General features: G+C 39.2%; 1 protein-coding gene across 1 annotated transcript in view; it reads right to left on the bottom strand.

The window, feature by feature from the left end:
- DSCAM (DS cell adhesion molecule) overlaps positions 1–22,880 on the bottom strand; it is a 709,341-nt gene that overhangs the window by 311,719 nt on the left and 374,742 nt on the right. The window contains exons 7-8 of the mRNA XM_044918979.1: positions 16,245–16,523; positions 12,453–12,728 (exon numbers count right to left, since the gene is read on the bottom strand). Coding sequence (XP_044774914.1) covers positions 12,453–12,728; positions 16,245–16,523 — 555 coding nt within the window. The remainder of the gene's footprint in view (positions 1–12,452; positions 12,729–16,244; positions 16,524–22,880) is intronic.

Below are 22,880 nucleotides of genomic sequence, written 5' to 3'. Positions count from 1 at the left end.
GAGCTTGTTAAATATGTACACTGTGTAACCACCCAAATGAGCACAATGTAGAGCATTTCATCACCCCAGAACATTCCTAGGGCTCCTTTCAATCTCACCAGATAGAGGCAGTCACTGTCCTGATTTCTTTCACCCTGAGTTAGTTCGTCTGTTCTTGAGCTTCAAATCCATGTAGTCATAGAGTTGTGTGGTCTCTCTATACAGCAGATATTCTACCATTGCCACAGCAGTCAGCAAAATTAAGAAATGTAACTTTGCACCAGTATGACCACCTAACATGAAGTCCATATTGAAAGTCGGCCAGCTGACTGATCATGTCCCTCTCAGCTATTTCCCCAATCCCAACCAGTATCATACATCCCATTTATTTGCCATGCTTCTTTAGTCTCCTTCAATCTGGATCATTCTTTCATCTTTTTTGTATTTCTTGACTTTGACATTTTTGAAGAATTATACGATTGCCAGTTGCTCAAAGTGGTTTTTTTCTATTTCTACATAATTAGATGCAGTTTATGCATTTTTGGCAGGAGTATCACGGAAATAATATTGTCTTTATGTGATTATTGGCCATTGGTGTATCTCCTTTTGTGAAATATCTGCTCAAATCTTTTGTCCATTGTTATGTTAGACTACCTTTTTATTGATTTATAGGAGTTCTTTATTATGCTGAAGATAAGTATTTACCAGATATCTTCTAATGGCCAAATATATTTGTCAGGTATATTAAGTAAATATGTGTGTCAGACATATATATAGTATGTATTATAGCTGTGTATGTTTGAATGTGTAAAATTTTCTTCCAGTTTGTAGTTGCCTTTTATTTTCTCAATGATGTATATGCCTTTGACTTTTAGTGCTTCCTTCATCCCAAGAAAGCTTTGTAAATCCTCCAAATGATGAAGAATTCTTCTATGCTTACTTTTAGAGACTTCATAGTTTGGGATTTTATATCCTAGTCTATAATTTAGAGCAAATAAAATCTGTACAAGGTATAAGGTGTGAGGTACGAATTGATATTCATTTTTTTGTATTATGTTCATTGAGTAGTTTCAGTATTGTTTGTCAAAAAGATTTTCTTTTAGCTTAGGAATATTGTGGACTCTTTTTTTAAATTTTATTTTATTATGTTATGTTAATCACCACACATTACATCATTAGTTTTTGATGTAGTGTTCCATGATTCATTGTTTGCAAATTTTACCCAGTGCTCTATTCAATAGTGCCCTCTTTAATACCCATCACCAGGCTAACCCATCCCCCCACCCCCTCCCCTCTAGAACCCTCAGTTTGTTTCTCAGAGTGCATAATCTCTCATGGTTCGTCTCCCCCTCAGACTTCCCTCCCTTCATTTTTGCTTCCTACTATCTTTTTTTTTTTTAAACATATAATGTATTCTTTGTTTCAGAGGTACAGGTCTGTGATTCATCAGTCTTACACAATTCACAGTGCTCACCATAGCACATACCCTCCCCAGTGTCTATTACCCAGCCACCCCATCCCTCCCACTCCCCACCACTCCAGAAACCCTCAGTTTGTTTCCTGAGATTAAGAATTCCTCATATCAGTGAGATCATATGATACATGTTGTTCTCTGACTGACTTATTTCGCTTTGCATAATACCCTCTAGTTCCATCCACATCGTGGCAAATGGCAAGAGTTTGGTTTATTGATGGCTGCATAATATTCCGTTGTATATATATACCATATCTTCTTTATCCAATCATCTGTTGATGGACATCTTGGCTCCTTCCATGGTTTGGCTATTGTGGACATTGCTGCTATGAACATTGGGGTGCACATACCCGTTCGGATCCCTACATTTGTATCCTTGAGGTAAATACCGAGTAGTGCAATTGCTGGGTCGTATGGTAGCTCTATTTTAAACTTTTTGAGGAACCTCCATACTATTTTCCAGAGTGGCTGCACCAGCTTGCATTCCCACCAACAGTGTAGGAGGGTTCCCCTTTCTCCACATCCATGCCAACATCTGTCATTTCCTGACTTGTTAATTTTAGCCATTCTGACTGGTGTGAGGTGGTATTTCATTGAGGTTTTAATTTGGATTTCCCTGATGCCAAGCGATGTTGAGCACTTTTTCATGTGTCTGTTGGCCATTTGGATGTCTTCTTTGGAAAAATGTCTGTTCATGCCTTCTGCCCATTTCTTGATTGGATTATTTGTTCTTTGGGTGTGGATTTTGATAAGATCTTTATAGATTTTGGATACTAGCCTTTTATTTGATATGTCATTTGCAAATATCTTCTCCCATTCTGTTGGTTGTCTTTTGGTTTTGTTGACTGCTCTTTTGCTGTACAAAAGAGTTTTATCTTGATGAAGTCCCAATAGTTCATTTTTGCCCTTGCTGCCCTTGCCTTTGGCAATGTTTCTAGGAAGACGTTGCTGCGGCTGAGGTCAAAGAGGTTGCTGCCTGTGTTCTCCTTTAGGATTTTGATGGACTCCTGTCTCACATTGAGGTCTTTCAACCATTTGGAGTCTATTTTTGTGTGTGGTGTAAGGAAATGGTCCAGTTTCATTCTTCTGCATGTGGCTGTCCAATTTTCCCAACACCATTTGTTGAAGAGACTTTTTTCCATTGGACATTCTTTCCTGCTTTGTCAAAGATGAGTTGACCATAGAGTTGAGGGTCCATTTCTGGGCTGTCTATTCTGTTCCATTGATCTATGTGTCTGTTTTTATGCCAGTACCATACTGTCTTGATGACGACAGCTTTGTAATAGAGCTGGAAGTCCGGAATTGTGATGCCACCAGCTTTGCTTTTCTTTTTCAACATTCCTCTGGCTATTCGGAGTCTTTTCTGGTTCCATACAAATTTTAGGATGATTTGTTCCATTTCTTTGAAAAAAGTGGGTGGTATTTTGATGGGGATTGCATTGAATGTGTAGACTGCTCTAGGTAGCATTGACATCTTCACAATATTTGTTCTTCCAATCCATGAGCATAGAAAAAAAAAAAAAAGGATGCTGTACTTTGTCAAATGCTTTTTCTGCATTATTGAGAGGATCATATGGTTCTTGTTCTTTCTTTTGTGAATGTATTATTTGTGGATGTTGAACCAACCTTGCAGCCCAGGAAAAAAATCCCATTGGTCATGGTGAATAATCCTTTTAATGTACTGTTGGATCCTATTGGCTAGTATTTTGGTGAGAATTTTTGCATCCATGTTCATCAGGGATATTCGTCTGTAATTCTCCTTTCTGATGGGGTCTTTGGTTTTGAGATCAAGGTAATGCTGGCCTCATAAAATGATTTTGGAAGTTTTCCTTCCATATTTTTTGGAAGTGTTTCAGAAGAATAGGTAGTAATTCTTCTTGAAATGTTTGGTAGAATTCCCCTAGGAAGACTTCTGGCCCCGGGCTCTTGTTTTTTGGGAGATTTTTGATGACTGCTTCAATTTCCTTAGTGGTTATAGGTCTGTTCAGGTTTTCTATTTCTTCCTGGTTCAGTTTTGGTAGTTGATACATCTCTAGGAATGCATCCATTTCTTCCAGATTATCTCATTTGCTGGCATAGAGTTGCTCATAATATGTTCTTATAGTTGTTTGTATTTCTTTGGTGTTGGTTATGATCTCTCCTCTTTCATTCATGATTTTATTTATTTGGGTCATTTCTCTTTTTGATAAGTCTGGCCAGGGGTTTATCAATCTTGTTAATTCTTTCAAAGAACAAGCTCCTAGTTTCATTTTCTGTTCTACTGTTCTTTTGGTTTCTATTTCATTAATTTCTGCTCTGATCTTTATTATTTCTCTTCTCCTGCTGGATTTAGGCTTTATTTGCTGTTCTGTCTCCAGCTCCTTTAGGTGTAGGGTTAGGTTGTGTATTTGAGACCTTTCTTGTTTCTTGAGAAAGGCTTGTATTGCTATATACTTTCCTCTTAGGACTGCCTTTGCTGCATCCCAAAGATTTTGAACAGTTGTGTTTTCATTTTCATTTGTTTCCATGAATTTTTTTAATCCTTCTTTAATTACCTGGTTGATCCATTCATTCTTTAGTAGGATGCTCTTTCGCCTCCATGTATTTGAGTTCTTTCTGACTTTCCTCTTGTGATTGAATTCTAGTTTCAAAGCATTGTGGTCCAAAAATATGCAGGGAATGATCCCAATCTTTTGGTACCAGTTGAGACCTGATTTGTGACCTAGGATGCGATCTATTCTGGAGAATGTTCCATGGGCACTAGAGAAGAATGTGTATCCTGTTGCTTTGAGATGGAATGTTCTGAATATATCTGTGAAGTCCATTTGGTCCAGTGTGTCATTTAAGGTCTTTATTTCCTTATTGATCTTTTGCTTAGATGATCTGTCCATTTCAGTGAGGGGGGTGTCAAAGTCCCCTACTATTATTGTATTTTTGTCAATGTGTTTCTTTGATTTTGTTATTAACTGCCTTATATAATTGGCTGCTCCCATGTTAGGGGCATAGATATTTACAGTTATTAGATCTTCTTGTTGGATAGACCCTTTAAGTAGGATATAGTGTCCTTCTTCATCTCTTATTATAGTCTTTGGTTTAAAATCTAATTTGTCTGATATAAGGATTGCCATTCCAGCTTTCTTTTGGTGTCCATTAGCATGGTAAATGGTTTTCCACCCCCTCACTTTTAATCTGGAGGTGTCTTTGGGTCTAAAATGAGTCTCTTGCAGACAGCATATTGATGGGTCTTATTTTTTATCCAATCTGATAGCCTGTGTCTTTTGATTGGGGCATTTAGCCCATTTACATTCAGGGTAACTATTGAAAGATAGGGATTTAGTGCCATTGTATTGCCTGTAAGGTGACTGTTACTGTATATTGTCTCTGTTCCTTTCTGGTCTATGTTACTTTTAGCCTCTCTCTTTGCTTAGAGAACCCCTTTCAATATTTCCTGTAGGGCTGGTTTCGTGTTTGCAAATTCTTTTAGTTTTTGTTTGTCCTGGAAGCTTTTTATCTGTCCTTCTATTTTCAGTGGCAACATAGTGGGATATAGTATTCTTGGCTCCATAGTTTTCTCGTTTAGTGCTCTAAATATATCATGCCAGTCCTTTCTGGCCTGCCAAGTCTCTGTGGATAGATCTGTTGCCAATCTAATGTTTCTACCATTGTAGGTTACAGACCTCTTATCCTGAGCTGCTTTCAGGATTTTCTCTTTGTCTCTGAGACTCATAAGTTTTACTATTAGATGTCAGGGTGTTGACCTGTTTTTATTGATTTTGAGGGGGGTTCTCTGTGCGTCCTGATTTTTGATGACTGTTTCCTTCCCCAAATAGGGAAGTTCTCTGCTCTAATTTGCTCCAATATACCTTCTGCCCCTCTCTCTCTTTCTTCTTCTTCTGGAATCCCAATTATTCTAATATTGTTTCATCTTATGGTATCACTTATCTCTCGAATACTGCCCTCATGATCCAGTAGTTGTTTATCTCTTTTTCTTAGCTTCTTTATTCTCCATCATTTGGTCTTCTATATCACTAATTCTCTCTTCTGCCTCATTTATCCTAGCAGTTAGAGCCTCCATTTTTTATTGGACCTCATTAATAGCCTTTTTGATTTCGACTTGGTTAGATTTTAGGTCTTTTATTTCTCCAGAAAGGGATTCTCTAGTATCTTCCATGCTTTTTTCAAACCTAGCTTATAATTGTAATTCTGAACTCTAGTTCTGACATCTTACTAATGTCCATATTGATTAGGTCCCTGGCAGTCAGTACTGCCTCTTGTTATTTTTTTTGAGGTGAGTTTTTCCATCTTGTCATTTTGTCCAGAGGAGAACAGATGAATGAGAGAACAAAATGCTAAGAGGGTAACAACAACCCCAGAAAAATGTACACTAAACAAATCAGAAGAGACCCGAAACTGGGGGAAAAGAAAGGGAAAGAAAGAAAAAAAGAAAAACAAAATAAGAAAGAAAGAAAAAGAAAAAGGAATATGATCAGATATGATCAGTCTGGTGAATAGATCAGTGCCACACACTAGATTTGGGGCGTCTTTCGGTCTGTTAGAAGAAAGTGCCTCCCAAAATTTTAAAGAAAGAAAAACTTATATATGTACAAAAATAAGGGTAAATACGATGAAGGGATAGGATATGATTGTAAAGATGAAAATTATAAAAGATTTTATAAAAGGAATTTGTAAGAAGTTGGTTGAAAAAAGAAAGAAGAGAAATTGAAAAAAAAAAGGGGGAGAGAATGTGATCAGGCAGGAGTCTAGAACAAAGCCATACACTAGAGATTTAGGGTATATTTTGGTCTGTTAGAAGAAACTGTATCCCAAAATTTTAAAGAGAGAACAACTTATATATATATACCAAAAACAGGGTTAACTAAATGAAGGGATAGAATATGACTCTAAAAATGAAAAATAAAAAAAGATTTTTTAAAAAGGGATTGATAAGATGTTGGTTGTAAAAGGGAAAAAGAAAAATTCAAAAAAAAATAGAAAAAGAAAATTTAAAAAATTAACCTTGAAAGATTAAAGAATCATGGTAAAAAAGCCATGAATTCTATGTGCAGTATTCCCCTAGCGCTGGAGTTCTGCCATTCTCATTGATCGGTAAACTTGGTCTTGGCTGGCTGTTCTTGCTAATCTTCTGGGGGAGGGGCCTGTTGCCGTGGTTCTCAAATGTCTTTGCTGGAGGTGGAATTGCTCCCTCCTTGCTGGGGGCCAGGCTAAGTAATCTGCTCGGGTTTGCTCTTGGGAGCTTTTGTTCCCTGCAAGCTTTCCGTACAGCTTTGGAGGACGAGAGTGAAAATGGCAGCCTCCCAATCTCCGCCCCAGAGGAGCCGAGAACTCGGGGCCTCACCCCTCAGTGTGCCCCCAAAGAAAAGCAGTCAATCACTCCCTTCTTCCTGGTCTCTGGCCACACTCCGTGCTCACCCGGCCTGTGACCGAGCATTTCTATCTCTGGCACAAGACCCTGTTTGGAGTCTCCAAACACAGCAGATTCCTGCAGTGCACTCCTGCGCTGCTCCTCCTGGGGGTGGAAGGGGAGTCTCCCCGGATCTGCCACTTGTTGGGTCCCTGCTGGAAGAGCAGTGGCCTGACTGTGCTGTGGATCATGGTTTATGGCAACCCTGAGCTGCGAGCCTGCTCCTCGGCTCCATCTTTGTAGCCTGCTTCCCGCTCCAATACCTGGGAGCTCTGATGCACTCAGGCAGCCCTGGTCTTTATGTGACCCCGAGGGTCCTGAGACCACACTGTCCCAGCGAGCTTTCCAACCCCCACTTAGCCATTGGAGCGATGTCCCTCAGTGGAGCAGACTTCAACAAGTTCTGATTTTGTCCTCTGCTGCTCTATCACTTGCCGGTAGTGGCTGATGGAGGCCCCCTCCCCGCTGTCTGTCTTCTCGTATACTGCCTCGGATTCACTTCTTGGCACCTCCTACCTTCCAGAAAGTGGCTGCTTTCCTGTTCAGAGAGTTGCTGCTATTCTTTTCTTCGATCTCCTGTTGAGTTTGTAGGTGTCCATAATGGTTTGATACCCATCTAGCTGAATTCCTGGGACCAGACGAAATTTAGGTCTCCTACTCCTCCACCATCTTGCTCCTCCCCCCCCATTGTGGACTCTCTTGCAAATCAATTTATCATATATGTGTAGGCATATTTCTAGACCATCCAGTATGTTCTATTGAGCTGTGTATCTATCTCATTCAATGTAGCTTTATGAGTCCTCCAACTTTCTTCTTTTTTTTTAACATTGTTTGCACAATTCTCAGTCTTTTACTTTCCCACACATGTTTTTTAAATCAACTTAGACTATAGGACTTCCACTTTTTTACATAAATTTAAAAATCAATCTATAAAAGCTGTTGGGATTTTGACTGAGATTACATTGATCATGTTACAGAGAATTGTTACCTTAAGAATATTAGTTTTTCAGCCTTTGAATATGGTGTACTTTCCAGTTTTTTAGGTCATCACAATTTTATATTAGCAATGTATAGTTGTACAGTTTTACATGTTGAAATCTTTCACATCTGTTGTTAAATTTATTCCTAAGTGTCTTTTCTTTTATGCTAATATAAATGGAATTTTAAAATATTATTTTCCATTTGTTGATTCCTACTGTATAAAAAGAAAACAAATTTTGTATTTTTTGTATACTATGAGCTTCTAAACTCACTTATGCATCTAGGACTCATTTTATAGATTTCTTGGGATTTTCTATGTAAACAACAAGGTCTGTGATTAAAGATAACTGAGATTTTTCCCTTCCAAACTTTATGTATTTTATTTCTTATTCATACCTGCCTAGCACTTCTGGCACATTGTTGAATAGAAGTGGCAGTTGTGAACATCCTTGCCTTGGTCCCAATGTTAAATGAAAAATATTTAGTGTTCAACCACTAAGTATAGTTTTCACTATAGAGTATTCATAAATGCCATTTATCGGGTCAAGGAAGTTCCTTATATTCCTAGTTTGCTGAGAATTTTTTATTCTGAATGGATGTTGAATTTTGTCAAGTGGTGTTTTTCTGGATATACTGAAGTCATCAATTGTTTTTCTCCTATATTCTATTAATATGATGCCTTATGCATACATAGATGATTTTTGTTTTTAATGTTTTTCCAATCTTACATTTATGGGATAAAATCCAACTAGGTTTTACATAGACATAGATACAGATGGATAGATCAACATATACACATATAAATATTCATATGTATATCAATACTAATATATATGCGTGCATGCATCTATATAATTTTAATCTCATGTACCAAAAGTGAAAATTATGCTACTTCATGAAATGTAAAAACCCTGGTACAAATAACTTCAAATAATTTAATTTATATTCTCCTTTGTGTTAGTGCATCTATTTATGTCTAAACTCTATAATACAGTATTATAATTTTATAATTTGTCAGTTATTGTTTAAAGACATTAAAAGAGAAAAAACAATTTCTCTAAATGTTTAGTAACATATTTCTTGCCTTTTCTCATGGCCTTTATGCCTACAGATCTGAATTTCCATTTTAGGTCATTTCCCTTCACCTTCAATGAATTCATGTGTCATTTCTTCTGGTATCACATTCTTTCAGCTTCTATTTACTGAAAATACCTTTACTATTGCTGATTTTTAAAGACTGTTTTTTGCTAGATATAGGAGCGTAGGTGGACAGGGATTTTTTTTTTTTAATCCTTTTCAACATTTTAAAGATGTTGCTCCATTGTCTTCTGTCTTCCAAAATATCTGATGAGAAGTCATCCATCATTCATACTGATAACTCTGTTTACTTAATATTTCTCCTTCCTCAGAATTGTAAGATTTTTTCTTTATCTTTGGTTGTCAGCAACATGACTCTAATGTGCCCATATGTGATTTTCTTTGTATTTATTCTTCTTGGGGTTTACTGTTTCTTGGCTCTGTAACTTTATTTTTTATACCAAAATTGAGAAAACTGTAGCTGTTAGTTCTTCAAATACTTTTTTCTTCCCCAGTGTCAATCTCCTATTTTTCTAGGCCTCTAATTATATGTGGATCAGGCCACCTGATGAATGTGCCATGTCACTGAGGCTCTGGTCATTTCCTTTCTAGTCTTCTTTCTCTCTATGCTTCAAATTGGATAATTTATTTGAATTTATCTTTAGGTTCACTGATCCTTTATTTCTTCTCCAATCTCCCACTAAAACCAATATACTGAATTTTTATATTTCTACTGGTTCCTTTTTATAATTTTCATTTTCTCTTCTGGTCTTTCACAGATATCTATTCATTATGCCTTTATTTTCCTTTAAGCTATTGAATATATTTTAAATAAAAGCTTTTAAGCTTTTGCTCATTCATCTGGGTTCTCTCAAGATCTATTTCTACTGCCTACTTTGTCTTTTGACCTCGGCTAACAGTATCCCCCCCTTTTTTTTGTATGCCTAGTTGTTTTTATTTTTTTTATTTTTATTTTTGAAAGATTTTATTTACTTATTTGACAGAGAGAGACACGGTGAGAGAGGGAACACAAGCAGGGGGAGTGGGAGAGGGAGAAGCAGGCTTCCCACTGAGCAGGGAGCCTGATGCAGGGCTTGATCCCAGGACCCTGGAATCATGACCTGAGCTGAAGGCAGATGCTTAACCAACTGAGCCACCCAGGCACCCCTAGTTGTTTTTATTTTTTATTTTTATTGGATTCTCCTCCACATTTTCCAGTTCAGGTGTCAACTACATTTTTCAAGTAAGTTTATTTTTAGATTTCAGGACTCCTCACTGTTAGGGATTTAGGACTGCCCTCCTTCCTGGAATTTCAACTCACCTCCCTCAACTGCAGGTAATTTGACAGTACAGACTTCTGTCCTTCTATACCTAAATCCCATAAGACTATAGCTTTCTACTTTTCTTCCAGTATTGTCGTCCCCCCACAGCACCCATCTCAAAAACTGGGCAATGTCCTCAAGGGAAAAGTGGTATCAAGGCAGGTATCACCCAACCCTTTCCTCTTCTTTCATGGGTCCAATCCTTTCTTCCTGCTTTTGGGTGTCTCTCCCAAGTTTTGTTTTTCCTCAAGTTCATAATTTTTATCTGCTTGAAGTTTAGTCTGATACATGCTATTCTATCATTTCCTAACATAGGAACTGTTCTTGTTCTTTTCTATTATTCTATTTTCCAGTTACTGTGGTTTGATCTTGAACCTATAATTATTAGATTTCATTTTCTTTAGACTTCCATTCCAGTTTCTTTGGCCTCATAGAAAATACTCCCAGATTCTGCATTATATCAATGGCCATTCTTAGCTCATAGTATTGTGAGTTTTTAAAATTTACATTAATCTAAAGCTATTTCAATGGGAATATTGGAGGCTCTATCCAAGGATACTAGTTAGACACCATTTTAAGGCAAATTCTAGATATGTATTTATAATTACACTTCTGCTCTCTTTTGCTACATTAGCCCTGTCATCTCTCAGAAGAGAAAAATAAGTGAAGCTTCTTGTCCTGAATGGAAACTGACATGCAACAAATAAATCTGTGAGTATGCTCAATATGCTCCTTTGCCCCCTTTTTTTATTCAAGTGACAGGCTTTTTTGGAGATGAAAGCAGACATTATTTTCCCAGTGAGACCTGAGTGTCTTTGAAATCTTTCTTGCTGTCACTCTCTGATAACCTGAAATCTTTCGGCATCATTATGGATTATCAATATGCTCTTTAGGTTTTCTTAGTCACACGAGATAGTTGCCAAGGTAACTAGGCCTAGACAGGTATTCTTTCCTTCTTCTACAAAGAATCTAAAAATAGTGATATGTAAGGACTACAATGCATCAGCAGCAGCAAATCGGCTCTGTACAAATTGATTACTTTCTGCACTTAATTATTACGGGGCTCTCAGTGTCAGGCATTTAATATGGGTTCCATGCCTTCAGCTAATTTCACCTCCACTTTAAGAAACTGTCTGCAAGAAAATGCTTGAATCAAAATAAGAATCTCATTGCTAAGTCTGCTTCTTCCTAAAAATCAGCTAAGATTTAAAAAAATAGAAATAACCTCGAAGAACATCAAGACATATTTAAACTTATTTTCATATATAAATATGTTTCTCTTTATATGAAAGTCATGTAATTATTTTAATCAATTTATACCAAATGAATGTTAAATTATACATAAAGACATAATTTCCAACAAGACACACACATATACAGGTAAAAGCCATTCAATTATCTGGTGATAAACGTATGTCTCACTTGAATGTTACCTTGATAGCTTCTGTTCCCTGGCTGATTGATAAGCCTTCAGATGTAAGCAGGCCATTAAGAAAAGAGAACAGCATACCTAGGACCTATTATAACAACCCGAGGTCATTCCTCACAAATTGCATTCACCTAAATTTGTGAATATCTGGACTCAACCAGGGACAACTGTACACACAGATGCCACTTTTTCTCCTTTCCACCAAGGACTATATTGAAATTTTGCCCTACATTTTGTCTGTCAAATTGTATTTCTCAGCTGGGGTCTATTCCCCTTACACACACACACACACACCCTCCACCGCCCCTGGCCCCGGGACATTTGGCAATGTCTGGAGGTATTTTTGGTTATCACAACTCAGAGAGGGGGTGCTGCTAGTGGGCAGAGGCCGGAGATGCTGCCAAAAGCCCCAGAGCACATAAAAGAGCCCTTCAAACAAAGTATCACTGAGCAACTCCAGTCTATGGTAATGAACTGTCAACCAAACTTGAAGTTGTAAGTTTCTGCAGTCTGTATCTTAAGAAGTAACTAAACACATGAATGGACAACATTCCCGTTACTTAACCTAATGTGAAGTTACTTTTGTTACGTCTGCCACTTACAACTTTACCAGCACTGGTTCTTTCATTAGCCCGATCTCTCCTGAAGAATTAGGGCAGAGTTATTAGCTAGTCAGACAGAGAGAAATCTTAGCCCTGGGAATTATCAGCATTGCTTCAGTGTTTTTCTCTCTGAGTGCTCTGGGTTTGGGTTCTGGTGCGGCCAAACCCTGTAACGAGGCCCACTGACCTTCAAGGACCACCTGCACAAAGTCTTGAGCGGACAGCTTATCCTTGCGCACAAAGCACTGGTATGCGCCCCCGTCACTTTTGACCATGTGATCCATTATAAGATTTTCGTGGTTGATCCCTGTGATCCTCACATTTTTTCCAGGGTTGAGGATTTCACCGTTTCGGTACCAGGAGAGTTCCTGGTCCTCACTGCCTGTCACACTGCAGGACAAGGAAACCTGGCTACCCACGCTGCTTTTAACTTTCCTGGGGCTGATGGTAGCTTTCAGTGGCTCTGGAAATTTTGGTAAGAGAAAGAAAAAGAAGGTAAAAAAAATCACATATGCACACATCATTTCAACAACATGCTGAGCTTTTGACAAGGCGCATGCATCACGGTAAGCATACTCTATACAGATCTCATGTTCGGCATTATGTCATAGCACACTATTTTGTTCAGGAGCAGCCTCTTCATTGTTTGCCTTTCCGTCTCTATGTAGCAAATAGACTGGCAATGGTCAAATTGCTTTCTCAATGAGTAAGTGTGAGGATTAAGCCACTGACAATAAGAAATGCCATGTTCTGGTTACTGCTAAGGACAGAGGTATTTGAATATTTAAATCCTATTGCCTTGTCCCAAGGTAACAACACGGATGGGTTTCTCTGGGACATACTCACACACTCATACACTCGCCTATCACCCCCCTCCCATGTGGTTTAACCAGGGCCCATCACACACAGCTGTAAGAAAACAGGTGGGTATTAGAATTTGTGGACACGAACAGGGTTTTTCTTTAAAGTGAGGCTAACTGGTTTGGACAGTGATGGAACTCTCCTATTTGACATTCCACATTTTCATTCAAGAAACCAAATTCGATGTAACAAGTTCATTTATTGAGCATCTACTATAAGCCAAAAGCGGGGTTAAACTTACAGGTAAGACAAAGACGAATGACTTTTGTGGCGTAACTGCCATGTGCCAAACAATTACTAAATGTCTTTTGTACATTGTTTAAGTCAGTCTCCCCACAGTCCTGCATGTTTTGTCATATCATCGCATCCATTTTACAGAAGAGGAAGTGGTTGTTCAGAGAGCTTAATTAACTTCACCAAATCCACTCAACAGGTAAATGGTAAAAACCATTTTTTTTGCCCTAATTATTCCTGACATCTTGTGTTACCACACCAAGGCGTCTCTGGTTCCAAGGACGTCTTGGATGAATGAGACAAATATAAGAGTAGATATAGTAGCCAAGCAGTGATATAGGTCCATCAGAGACATCTACTATGTGGAAGGGGATCAAGAAAGTCCTTAGATATCAAGGATGGATAGACCTGAGCCCCGCTGGAATGAAGGGGCATTTTGTGAATTAGGGCATGCCTCACAGCTGTGTCACAGGAAGACTGTGTCTGCTCAGTGTGCAATGAACACAGCATTTCTGTAGGAAATTATGGGAGAAAAATGACAAAGGCAACCTGGAACAAGTAGGCAAAGGGCCTCAAAATTTTGGAATTAAGTCAGTGGGGACTAAAGAAAGCATTCAAGAATTTTTAGCAAGTGAAGATATGGTCAAACACATTTTTAGGAAAATTGACTCATCATAATGTGTTAGACAAATTGGAGTGGGGAACTGGGTCAGTAAGGGGGCATTGCAAATATCTAGTTGAGGTACAATTAAGACTCAGTCTAGGACAGGATGGGGTTGGGAAGCGTGGCTGAGAAACACTGAGTTACAGTCTCTAGGACTTCGCAGGACTTGGATGCAGAAAGGAAAGCTTTATGGAGAATCCAAGATTTAAAGCCTGCATTTGGGGGGCTTAAGGGGGTAAGACATTTCGAATAAGAAGAGCCATTGACAAGGTAGAGATGGTGGAGTGTTTGGTTTGCAATACTGTTGTTTTGAAGTGCCAGCAAAACATCTGATCTAAAATTGGGAGACATACTCATCTAATACTCAAGAAGGAATCCAAGGCTAAGCATGCAGATCCAGGCTTGTTCTCAGAGGGGAGGAATCTGGAGCCATACGAATAAAGAGAGCACCAGGAGGGAAGAGATGGAAGAGAAGAGGGTTTTGGATTTGGAACCCAAGATAATGCTTTCTGTCTAGAGAGGAAAGACAAAAATGAAGTCAGAGGGAGATAGGAAACATTCAAGAGGCATTTGAGGACTTATCCCAATGTGGCAAAGAGCACAGTAGTGAGAACAAGCACAGTCAGAACTAAGACTTTTCCACAGATAACTTTTAAAATGTAGACAGTGATAAATGCCTTTACAGAGAAAACAATAAATTAAACCCTGAGAGCTGAGCATGAGATGCTTGGGGATGGGGATGTCTCTGGGGAGGCCACTGCACTGGGCTTCGAAAAATGGGAAGTTTGAGACCTTTAAGTCTTTGAAAACCATCTTCCATGTGGAGGGAGCAACATGACCTGTGTTCAGGATAGGAATGGGTTTGTACAGAGAATAGGAAGAAGTTAAATTTAATAGGAGTATCTTTTCTTTGAAGCAAAACTATGGGCAGTAGGACCAGACAGGCTTACTTGGGATGATTTTGATACTATCCTAAAATATAAACTTATTCAGCAGGAAATGGGGAGCCATGAAAGGTGTTTTAACACAGAAGCGATTTTGAGCTTCCAGAGATACTTCTTACTTGCTGTCCAGCGCTGCATCATTGCATCTAGAAGTTTCTTCAACTACAGAAATAGAGCTGTACAGACCTTATCTTCCATTTCTCCCTAATCCCAGCCTAAGCATGTTTGTGTGATTTTCAAAAGACCCACCCTGGGCAGCTGTTTCCAGGAAGTCCCTGGAATGTCTACTCTTAACAAATTCTGTTGGGCTGGGACAGTCCACAGTCAGGGTGACATTGAAAAGACATTTCCATAAACAGGAATGGGGTTGGGAAAAAGTGGGATAAGAAAATGCCTCCGCCTTTCAATGTAGACTCTTGCGATTTAGCTTTAGTTCAGCCAATTAGTTCATCGAATTAAAAAAATACACATCTTATTTTATGTAATATATAATAATATTATATACAATGAAAAGAACATTCCATTTGCGTCTAAGAGCCACCTATTTTGACCAAAGCTCTGCCCGTCAATTGTGGCCATGTGCTCCTGGGTCACTCACTTTGATTTGGTTTCTGCTTGAGTAAAACTGAGGGTGTCTGACTAGATTAAAGTGCTCCCTACTGCAGTCACACCCCTCTTTCCTCTGAGGCTGGCTTCAGCATCCTTCTCAACACATTCCTCATGACAGTCAATACAAATCTATTGGAGATGAAACATATCCACCATATTTGAACTAAATGATATGTAATAATGAGTCCAAGTCCAATATTTTGATCATTTAGAGACCTATATTTGTTCTGATAATAGTCCCATTCCAGAACATCAAGTAGCCTCTGAAAGTCGGCCAAGGACACCCACTGTGATCTGACTACGGTCACTTGTGCTGACATCACAAGCCTGCCCCTCTTCCTCTGTCAATGTTCAGACAGGGTGGCCATTATTAATTCAACAGCTAGGTAATGTGATCTCAGATACATATCCTGTTGGCCTAATGGAAACCTCAGAGATTCAGACAGACCTGAATTCGAATCCTAAGTCCCAACCTCCCCAGCTGTGTAATCTTGAGCAATCTGTCTGAGCATTCATTTCCTCATCTGCAAAATGGGGTAATACTGGTCTCAGCAGGACTGTTGTGAAGATTAATGGAAGGCTATATCGAGAGCCTAGAAATCATCTTGTAACAAGAGCCCCAGCAGTGGCGGTCAACATCACCATTCCAAGCTACCATCCGACTTACGTTTCACGTACAGGCGGCCTATCACCTTAGCAGTGCCGTATCTGTTGGAAACTTCACATACATAGCTGCCTGAATCTGAAGGACGAGTGTTCTCAATGAGCAGCCCTGTCACGGTCTTCTGGAACCTTCCAGAAAGTTCCAGGGGCATGTTGTCCTTCAGCCAGCGATAATCTGGCTCAGGATGCCCAAGCGCTTTGCAAGGCAACTCCACACGCTGCCCTGCCATGGCTTTGCGATGATCAAACCCATCCAGTATGGATGGGGCTGAGTTCGCTGGGTCTGAGAAAGAAAGAAAAACTCTTAGACGTAGTGAATGAGTTGAAGTGGTCATTTAGAATCATAGGACCTTGTGTGTAAGTTAAATTCTATACATCATGCTAACTATTGACAACACATCTTTAAGATTTTATTAAAGAATAGAAAGAACAGCCCTATTCATTGAAATTTATTCTGCTCAGAATTTTCCAAAGGCTGAGGCAGAAAAGGTTCTGCTTTTCATTTCCCACTAAATAACTAGGACCTCCAGAATCAGCATGCCTGTATAGGAGCTGCTGGCCCAGGCCAAGAACTGGGTTGTCTTGTGACCAGAGAAGGTCAGACTTCCCCTTTCAAAAGAACAACAGTAGCACAGATAGTTGTTTGACATTAGTAAAATTTATTTCACACACAAAAAAGGATTTTATAGATAGTTATTGACTTTGAAAGTGTTTTATTTATTCATTTAAAAATATTGTTGAGCCTCACTTCCAGGGCCAGCATACAGTCAGGAATTGGAAACATGGTGGCGAACAAGACAGGAAAAGATGAGACCCTCACGGAGCTTACATCTGATTGCATGAGTGGGGCTGGTGGGCAATGTGCAAGCACATGAACACATAAAGGTGGTGCGGCTTGTAGTAGGTGCAACGGAGAAACAGAAAAGCCTGACATAACAGAGGACCAAATGCTCTCAAGAACTGGGTCAGTGGAAACCATGCAGCTCAATGGCCAAGCTTGCTTTGAGGAATCGATGTTCTCAGGGAATATTATGAAGAATGCAAAAATAGAGGTCCCCTTTTGGATGCCCAACATAAAAGTCAGTGACCTTTCCTTACCCTCTCTTTTACTTTCCTGTTCAGAACTTGCACTAGACCACACACATGAGTGGTTAACACTAGTCTCCACACGGATATATAGAACAGATAGAGCCCCTGGCTCCTGAACTCTTCTTATCTTTGCCTTGGTTAGAAAAGCACCATGGCTGTTGTGTTCTGCCTGCAGTAAACACAAAAGCAAAGGACTGGATATCCTCTATCCTATCAAAGAACCCCCTGGAATGGCCTCTTAAAGTGCTGTAATTCCACAGTTAGCCACCGGGGGCAGTCAGGAGACCCAAGTGAATGTGTCAAACTCACTGAGCAGAAGCTGCTTCTGCTGGGAGCTTTCCTTTGTTACCATCAGAGATAAAATCCATGACATACCGCTGCTCTTCTCACCTCCCTGGTGCTTTATGAGAACAATGTGAATGTTCTCATGGGATATGATGAAGGAACCTAATAATCTCCTTTCCAGGACTCTTCTGTACTTCCATCGTCCATTTTAACTGAAGAATTCGTTGCCCATATTTATTCTCACTCACATGTCTAGGTGTGGGGCTCCAGAGGGATTACAGACCTAAGAAGCCCACAGTAGCAGGTGCAGAGCCCTTGCCAGCAGAGGCCTTATTGCTTCAATCTCCTCCTGAAGGAAGTTAGATGGACTTTGGAAAGTACTGAAGAGCAAGTGGCTTTCTTATGCACTACCTAGTAACCAAATCTATTGCTTGGCTTAGAGTGGGAAGTAGCACTGGTGCTGGAAAAGGTGACACAAAGAAGGTGTCACTCCTTTGGTGGGCACAGTTAATTTTTTTTTTTTTTTTTTTGTAGAACAAGTCCACAACCCAGGAAACAAAAGGCGCCCACTTCTAACGCTAGTCACATAGAAAGCAATACCTGATGATTGCACTTAAAATTTTTGTTCTGTAACTAATTGTTGATAGAAATTTCTGAAATATACTTAAGATAGTGCTGTGTTAATCTGACTTTTTAAAAAAGATTTTATTTATTTATTTGTCAGATAGAGACATAGCGAGAGAGGGAACACAAGCAGGGGGAGTGGGAGAGGGAGAAGTAGGCTTCCCGCTGAGCAGGGAGCCCGATGTGGGGCTCGATCCCAAGACCCCGGGACCATGACCTGAGCTGAAGGCAGACGTTTAATGACTGAGCCACCCAGGTGTCCCTAAATCTGACTTTTTTTTAAAAGAAGGAATGGAACAGTTGGATATCCATATCAAAAAGAAGAATTTAGAAACCTTACCTCACACCACCTACAAAAATTAACTTAAAATGGATTGTAGATCTAAATGTATGAGTTAAAACTATAAAACTTTTAGATGAAAAGTAGGAAAAAATCTTTATGACCTTGGGTCTGGCAGAGTTCTAAGACATGACACCAAAAACACAAGTGGCAAAAAATCAATATATTACACTTCATGACAGTGAAAATATTTTACACTTTTCAAGATACCACTAAGGAAAAAATAAGGAGCAACCTACTGGGAGAATATATTTGCAAATAATATTTCTGATAAAGGACTTCTCTCCAAAAAAACATAAAGAACCCTGACATCTCTATGATAAGAAGAAAAAAAACATCAAAAAATGGACAAAAGAGGGGACGCTTGGGTGGCTCAGCCAGTTAAATGTTTGCCTTCGGCTCAGGTCATGATCCCAGGGTCCTGGAATCGAGTCCCACATCAGGCTCCTTGCTCAGCAGGGAGCCTGCTTCTCCCTCTCCCTCTGCTGCTCTCCCTGCTTGTCCTTGTGCTTTCTCTCTCTCTCTCTCTCTGACAAATAAATAAATAAAATCTTTAAAAAAATGGACAAAAGATCTGAATAGATATATCACCAAAGAAGATATTCAAATGACTAATAAGCACATGGAAAGATGCTCAGTGTCATTAGCCACTAGGGAAATGCAAATTAAAACTACAATGAGATACCACTTCACACCCCCTAGGAAGATTATAATAAAAAACATGAACAAGAACAGGTGCTCATGAAGAAGTGGAGAAGAAACTGGCCCCCCATACACTGTTGATAAGAAAGTAAAATAGTGCAGCCTCTTTGGAAAACAGTTTGGCAGTTTCTCAAAATGCTCAACTTCACTTTACCACAGCACCCCGAAGTTCCACTCCTAAGTATCTATCCCAGACAAATGAAACCGTGTTCACTCAAAGACATAACCACAGATGTTCCTGGCAGGATTTTTCATAATAGCCAATAAGTGGAAACAACCCAAATGTCCATCAGTTAGTGAAGGGATAAATGAGATGTGTATATACGTGCAATGGAATATTATTCAGCAATCAAAAAGAGTGAACTACTGATACATCTTAACCAACTGAGCCACCCAGGTGCCCCAAACTACTGATACATCTTACAACATGGATGAACCACAAAAGATTATGCTACATGAAAGAAGCTTGATACAAAGCCACATGTTGTGAGATACAACTTATAGGAAATATACGGAAAGTGCCCATGGGTAGAAACAGGCAGTTAATTGGTGGTTGCCTGGGGGCTGGAGGTGGGAATTAGAATTGACTTCAAATGGGCCACAGGGAGTTTTCTAGGTGGTGGAAATGTTCTAAAATTGGATGACATTGATGGTTGCACTGCTCTCTATATTTACTAAAATCACTGACTTGGATACTTAACATGGGTGAAGTTTATGGATGGTAAATTAAATCTCAATAAAACTACTTTACATTAAAGGACTGGCACATTTCTATTTTAAGTACACAATTTAAGCAATGCTTGAGACAGGCTCTCCAGGGGATATTTGGTCATGTACAAAATTAGTACAACCAAACAGCAGTATTTAATCTTCATCCCCTCATCTTCAATCCGTTTATCTACATTTAAAAATAAGTTTTTATCATAGAAAACTTGCAAACTGACACAAGAGTAGAAAAAATAATATAATGCATCTCATGTATTTATCACCCAGACACGAGAGGCATCAAAATTATTTTTATCATCTATCTGTTTATTTCTTTATAGTCTTTGCCTTTGGTGCTATCGTATTGAGTCAAATCATAGAACCTACGTCATCTTATCACTATATCATTAGTATGTTTCTCTAATAAAAATAAAAGTTTTCTTATAAAACCACAATGTTAGTAACCTACAAGAGTCATAATAACCTCTTGGTACCATCTAGTATCCATTCCATATTCACTTTTCCCTAATGAGCTAAAAACACGTCATTATTATTATTATTATTATTATTATTATTATTATTATTATTATTTACAATTGTGCTAATTAAACAGCCTTGTTCTACAGTTAACAGCTATGTCTCTCAATTCTCTTTTAATCCAAAACAAGCTCTTCCTTCTTTTCTCTCTCATGTCTCTGACTTGCTGAAGAAGCCAGGTGAATTGTTTTATAGGAAACCCCACGGTCTGAATTTCTTTCTTGATGATGTCATTGAATGTGTTCCTCTGGCCATGTTTCTCATAAACTGGAACTTAGTTCTCATGAGCTGATTAATCAATTTCAACCTCTCTCCTTTCTCTCTACACGCATACAACACGAAGCTTTCTTGCACTCAGTGACGCTGAATTATTCAGCAAGTTCAGGTGATAAAGTTTGTCTGAATTAGTTATTTCATTAAAGGTTGAAATGATTTTCTAATTGTCATAGCTCCTTCACATTCAGTAGATGTAATTATTCTGCAAATAAGAACTTTCCTTCCTAAACTAGGATTATTTGGTTATTTTGAAATACAACAGTCATAGGAAAGATAAAGAGAATTGTGGTTCTCTTTAATCTACCAAGTATCAAAATCAAGAGTTGGTGCCCTAGTTTCTTCTATGTAGACCAATGAGATTCTCACTATTGCTTTGGTTGTTATTAAGTAGACATGTGTGCATGTATCAAAGTATATACCAACGTAAGCATATAAGTATATGTATGTACGTGTGTGTATTCATAACAAACTCAAAAGTTTTTAAAATGTTAAATGGTTATCAATCAAATGCAATCATTATTTTTGAAATTCAACTCATCACGCTCTCTGCCAGTGAGAGCCCCTTCAGAAGTTGTCCCCTGTATCATTTTGACAAGATCCCATTAATGTTTCAGGCCCATTTATACATTTCCTGTCCCAGGCACTATAATCCACCATTCTTCCAAGGAATCATGGTCCCTTTTAGGGGGAGTACTTAAAGGACGCTGGGATCTAGATATTAGAGGTGCTTGTTGCTGTCTGTTCCCCATCACTTCCAGGCCTTTTCAATGTAAGGACCTTGGGGACACATTCATAAAAATACAGCGTGTGTACTGATAGTTTCTATTGGACATTTCAAGGATTTTATATTTTTATCTTTTCTCTTACACTGAAAATCTTGGTTCCAAATAAAAGTAACATAAACATAAGTAACCTCGCCCCCTGCCCCATTCTACATTATAGTATTTTATAGGATGGGATTCCTTCAAGGCCTCCCATGCCACCCGAGCCTCCTTCGTCATCCTTAGTAATGCTGAGTCACTCTGAGCCACTCTGGCTCAACTTGACTCCAAACGCCAGTGGTTTTATTGGGGTGAGTCCTTGTTCTTCTGAAAGGAGTATTTATTTGCTGGACACTTGTGAGATCTTCGAGGAGCCGGGCCACCACCGAGCGATGTGGTCATCAGTGACTGCTCTCATGGCAGTTCGCACCCATCTTCCACTCCGAACTCAGGTAGGTCTATCTGAGGGTGGTGAATACTCCTAGACACATTTCCCCAGGGTCCACTCAAGGGCTGATCCTCTGCTTTGAAGAGGAGTATCTGTTGACTATTTTGCAGGTTTGTGACCACATGGAGTCCCAGCGGGTTGCGCCCCTTTGGCGCCCACTGCTTCCATGACATGGCGGCCACTCCTGCATGCCCCCACTGCTGTCAACACTCCGTCCACACCAACCCATGATCCACTTCCACCGAGTGTTCCTGGAAGGCCTTGTCCCTGTGATTTTTCCTTTGCCATCATATTTGGTCTGTTTTTGTTTCAGGAGGAGTTTAAGAGCATTAAAACCTTGTCACTAGCATGCCCCCACAGGACCCAAACCCCATGTGTACATTTTTAAATGCATTTAAATCTAAAGTAAAATTAATTTTTCTTTTTCCTTCAAAGCTTAGATTTCTAGAATAGTCATCTGCACTCAGTGTTGATGTTCTAATTTTCTAGCAGTAACAATTTCCTCCCTCAACTATGTTATTAACATTTCTGTGACAAAAAGTCTTCACAGTTACGTGCTACATACAGAGACTCTCTCAAGAGTCTTTCCATGACACCTGACTCTGTTGACCCTACAGCTATACCTCTAACCCCAGATGCTCAATATCTTAGTGTGAGACACTCCTTCATGAGACTGTGCCCTGAGGCTCCTCACTTCCCATCACAAATGCCCACTGGGTGACCTCATGGACCCCCCCACTCACTTCCACAGTGACCAAGTGCTCATGGGTCCTGCTGTCAATGTTTAAAACATTAGTAAGACATTCTATTAAAAGAACAAAATAACAACAAAAAAACTTGGAATTAAGAAAAGTAAATTTGCCTCTCCAACCC

This window comes from Neomonachus schauinslandi, chromosome 1, assembly GCF_002201575.2.
Source record: "Neomonachus schauinslandi chromosome 1, ASM220157v2, whole genome shotgun sequence".
Classification (NCBI taxonomy): Eukaryota; Metazoa; Chordata; class Mammalia; order Carnivora; family Phocidae; genus Neomonachus; species Neomonachus schauinslandi.
This window is presented reverse-complemented; position numbering and strand designations above follow the sequence as displayed.